Genomic DNA, 1904 nt, shown 5'->3' on the forward strand with positions numbered 1-1904 from the left:
GGGGAGAGATAAAATGCCTGCCACAGAGGCAGGCAGGGCATATGGAGGGACAGAAACTGGAGACATTGTTGGCAAGAATAAAGACTGGTGAAGGGTGGTATATATTGTAAGACCGGAAATCCAATCATTAACAACTCTGTAACCGTGATATTGAAATAAAACAATTTTTTTTAAGTTGTGGCAGAACAAGCCAGTCACTCGATAATAAACCACTCACTTATAAAAAGAATTCAAACAAGTATTTTGTATACAGAAGGATGGACGATAAGTTACTATATAATTGTAATCACTATTCATTATAAAATGTAGCTCAAGGGGGAAGGGGAGAGATTCTGAGTGGAGACCTAAAACTTTTCTTAAACGAATTATGATGCACTTCTCTAAAGGGCTGCCAACAGGTCAGTCCAGACACTGATCCCTGAAACTTCAAAGTCTCCTTCCTGGGCCTTGCAAGACTCTAGGGCAGCTCGAACACCCTCCTGGAGTACAGATGGGCCATGCCAGAGACTTTGAAACCTGCCCAGCAATTGCCCCCAAGAGACCTCGCTGGATTCAGGGCCCAGCCATGAGCCTTCCAGGAGGTCATAGCGCAGAAGTCGGCCCCACTCTATCAGCTGAGCCACATAAGCCTGGAAAAAAGCAGGGTGGCATCCTGCCACTGAAGTCAACAGTTCAGCTGGGAGCTGGTGGCAAAAGGCAGTCAGTACCTCCGACTGCCCCAGAAGCCAACGGAGGAGGAGCTGTGCCCCCTGCTCCAGGGGGAAGTTAGGGGTGTCGGGTTCCAACTGTTCCGTGGGGGTGTCTGGATTAGGAATATTTAGTAGCAGCACGGTGGCCAGCACCTTTAGGAAGTTGTCCCGGGGCACGCGCTGCCACAAGCTGCAGAGGAAAGCCAGGGCGCCCTCCTGGCCGGCCGGGCCCACCTCCTCTTGCAGACGCTGCAGCAGCAATTGGGCCTGTGTCTTTAGCAGCGGGTCCTTTGCAAGATCCTGGTTCGCTCTCGGGCCGCAGAGCAGCAGCAAATGAATGGCGGTTCGGCGATGGGCCAGGAGGGACAAACTTTCTTGCAGAGCCTCCTCGTCCTCATCAGGGAGGCCTGGGCCCGGAAAGAGCTGCTGCAGCAGAGCGCGATAGGCGACCTCCCCCAGGGCCCGGTTCTCCAGCAGGTTGAGAGCGAGATGGACTTCGCAGCTTCCCAAAGTCTGGAAGTTCTTCAACCCCGGGACTGGAGCGGGCCCGGGATCTGCCTCTCGTCGCCTGCACCGGGTTTGCAGATGCTGCTCCAGGGCCTGGCGAACGGCGACGCGGCGAGCGAAGCGCCGATGAACGTGGCGCAGGTAGCGAGCCCACCGCAGAGCTCTGCGTACCGTCTCGGCGTCCCAGGTGCCGACGTGACTCGTGCGGGAGACCCACAGCACCTCCGAGAAGCGGTCCAGGTGCTGCAGCAGCGACTCCATAGTGCATCACGCTGATCCTACTTCCGCGTTCACCTGGGAGGCCAGCGATTTTGTCGCCCGATTGGATGGTTTTTCCAAGAGGACACGCCTCCTCTGAACACGATTGGATAGGCCCTCTGTCAATCTGATGTGGGGCTTTCTTCCGGGTACTGGAACTGGGACTTTGCAAAAAGAATCCAAGGCCACTCTGGGTCTTGATTTCTTAACCCTAATACTAGGATGAGGAGAATAAAAGTTATACATCTCAGAATTTCCATTCGTGAGACTATGTATGAGTCGTGAAAGTCTCACCGATTGCTCTTGTTTTGAAAATAATTTTCAGTATAAATTTTCTTTGCTTGTGTAACTATGCTTCTCAGAATTGAATAATGCCAGACACAGGCTGTTTCATAATTAATGAAACTTTTCTCATTCACTTTGTTAAAAATGCACGGAACTAAAATCACA

General features: G+C 52.2%; 1 protein-coding gene across 1 annotated transcript; it reads right to left on the reverse strand.

Moving 5' to 3' along the window:
* Positions 1 to 283: 283 nt before the first annotated feature.
* On the reverse strand, positions 284 to 1457 carry FANCF (FA complementation group F). Its single transcript, XM_049781061.1, has one exon. The coding sequence runs from the start codon at positions 1455 to 1457 to the stop codon at positions 381 to 383; it is 1077 nt and encodes a 358-aa protein (XP_049637018.1). The 3' UTR covers positions 284 to 380.
* Positions 1458 to 1904: the final 447 nt, after the last annotated feature.

This window comes from Suncus etruscus, chromosome 9 (genome assembly GCF_024139225.1).
Source record: "Suncus etruscus isolate mSunEtr1 chromosome 9, mSunEtr1.pri.cur, whole genome shotgun sequence".
NCBI classification, from domain to species: domain Eukaryota; kingdom Metazoa; phylum Chordata; class Mammalia; order Eulipotyphla; family Soricidae; genus Suncus; species Suncus etruscus.